Raw genomic sequence first — 2180 nt, 5'->3', positions numbered from 1 at the left:
ATATTATGTACTGTATTGTTCCTCATGCTACTTGATAAGACACAATGAAGAACTACGAATAGCAAACACAAGCACGAGCAAATCAACCTACAATTAAGCCAACAACAGGCTAATTAATACACTACGCCTTCCTCGCTAGTAGAAAACTAAGGAAGTTAAAATTTGATCCTTAACCAGCTCATTACACACGATACCTCAACCCTTCACAACTAGCTTGTTGTTGGTATGGGCACCACATTATTGCACCCGCTTGTAGTATATATTTGCTATGATGCCATATCGCACACGGTTGGGACAGGAGGATGACTGTGTGTGACACCCACACAGCACACAGAGCTCTAGGAAGGCTAGTTTGCATTAGGGCCACATCCAGCCACGTCATCTTGGCAACAATCTGGTTTACATTATTTTATAATGTGCAATAAATCAAATAAAACAATTTCATAGTTGTAATGCCTCGCATAAAAGTACATCAATCTCTCAAAGCAATCCAACGTCTCTGACATGCTTGGGACCTACTGTGCATGGAGGAAAATCCGCGCATCAGACAGAGAAGATCCATATGTCGACAATGGAGACAAGAGGAAACATACAACTCACGTAGGAGAAAGATGTAGAAAATTCAGTAATTAAAAATGCAAAGTTTAATGTCATACCGTCAAATACGACTGATTGTCCCTTTTACAGGTTATTAATTAGCAAAAGCTTTGTCAATAATTTCAGATCCAAGGCTTCCGTAATTCTGGGTTAACTGCATGAACCCTTTGGTCTTCATGATTTCTCTAAACCTATCACGGTTCCGTACCATGTACTTGACGCAGCAATCCTTGAGTTGCTGGCAGTTGTTTCTCTCAGCAAAATCCAGAGTAAAACCCACGGTGTTGACATCAAGCGTCTTGCTCAGCTTGTTCGCGCAAAGCAGCTTCAATCTTTCGATGGCATACCGATCGGCTGTGACAAGCAAATGTTGTGCCATGTTTGTAGCCTCTTCGGTGGTCTCCTCCATGAATGGAGGCAGGGAGTCCTTGTACATGTAGTGCAGCAGGACCTCGAAAACACTAGCGTCCATGTCCTTGATGCGGATGCTACTTCTCCTGCTCTCCAGCATGGAGCCGCACAGCTGCGCACGGAAGACTGGCGACTGCGCAGCGAGGATGCAACCGTGCACCTTGAACCTTTTAAACAAGCCTATCTTGACGGTCATGTCCGCTTTGAGGCCGTTGTCAAGAAGTCCGCCGATATACTGGATCAGTTTGGAGGGTGGCACGGCCACGACTTCATCTTCTCCGTGGTCGTCGAAGCGCTGGGAGGTAATGACCTCGACGGTGCACTTGATCACTAGGCAATCATCTTTGATGCATCCCGATGCAGCCAGATCGGCCTTGCGTACGTACTCGATGTAACCCCATGACTGTGCTCCGGACTTGAAGTCGCGTGTCTCGCCGCCTCTTCTGTTCTTCTCCCCCTTCTCCGGGGACGCAGGGTCTTGGAGGGAGAACCAGAAGTTGGCTCTGACATCGCCCTGGGTGGCGTTCTTCAGGTAGAGAAAAACCGACGTATGCTCTCCGCTGCCGGCTGTGTTATTGCCAGCTTCCTTATTGCCGTCGTCCTTCTCCTTCTGGCCATAGGGGTAATATTGGATAGCCCAGTCCTGACCGCCGACGCGGAAGGTCTTGGACATTATGTACAGGTCGGTGCCTTTGATTAGGGAGTGCCCGGCGATCTTGAACAGGTGCGCACCGGTGACGAACGACAAGCGGTTCGTCGAGGCAGTCACGTTTTCCATGGCCGCTGCCGCCGGGAGATTGTGCGAGCGTAAGGAAAGAAGTATTCCACAAACACCTAGGTTTTTGACTCTCTTCTTTGCGGCGGACCTAGGTTTTGACTTGTTACAGGGAAATTAGCTAGTCCTTTGGTGGATCGATCTACATATATAATCACGTATAGTACTATACATATATATAGGTGTTACTCCCGATCAGTTCGCATTAGGATCCGAGTACATGTTTGATTTCTCAAGAACTGAATAGATTGCTTGTTTGTTACAAGTGACAAAATCCTGAATCGATCCGTTGTGATCGAGATGTAGCCTTTTAATCTCGTAAAAAAAAATCTATAGTAAATACGTACAGTATGTTGGGGCTGGACAGCAACAATGCGCTGCACAAATTCACCGACAC

At 46.8% G+C, this 2180-nt stretch overlaps 1 protein-coding gene across 1 annotated transcript; it reads right to left on the bottom strand.

The window, feature by feature from the left end:
* Positions 1-691: 691 nt before the first annotated feature.
* Positions 692-1908, bottom strand: LOC123129461 (BTB/POZ and MATH domain-containing protein 1-like). Its single transcript, XM_044549617.1, has one exon. The coding sequence runs from the start codon at positions 1784-1786 to the stop codon at positions 692-694; it is 1095 nt and encodes a 364-aa protein (XP_044405552.1). The 5' UTR covers positions 1787-1908.
* Positions 1909-2180: the final 272 nt, after the last annotated feature.

The sequence above is a fragment of the Triticum aestivum genome, chromosome 6A (assembly GCF_018294505.1).
Source record: "Triticum aestivum cultivar Chinese Spring chromosome 6A, IWGSC CS RefSeq v2.1, whole genome shotgun sequence".
Lineage (NCBI taxonomy): Eukaryota > Viridiplantae > Streptophyta > Magnoliopsida > Poales > Poaceae > Triticum > Triticum aestivum.
Note: the sequence above shows the minus strand (reverse complement) of the source record. Positions and strands in the feature narration are given on the sequence as shown.

Bases quoted from the DNA above. Each gene is read 5' to 3' on its own strand.
- LOC123129461 (XM_044549617.1), bottom strand. From the start codon at position 1,786: ATGGAAAACGTGACTGCCTCGACGAACCGCTTGTCGTTCGTCACCGGT.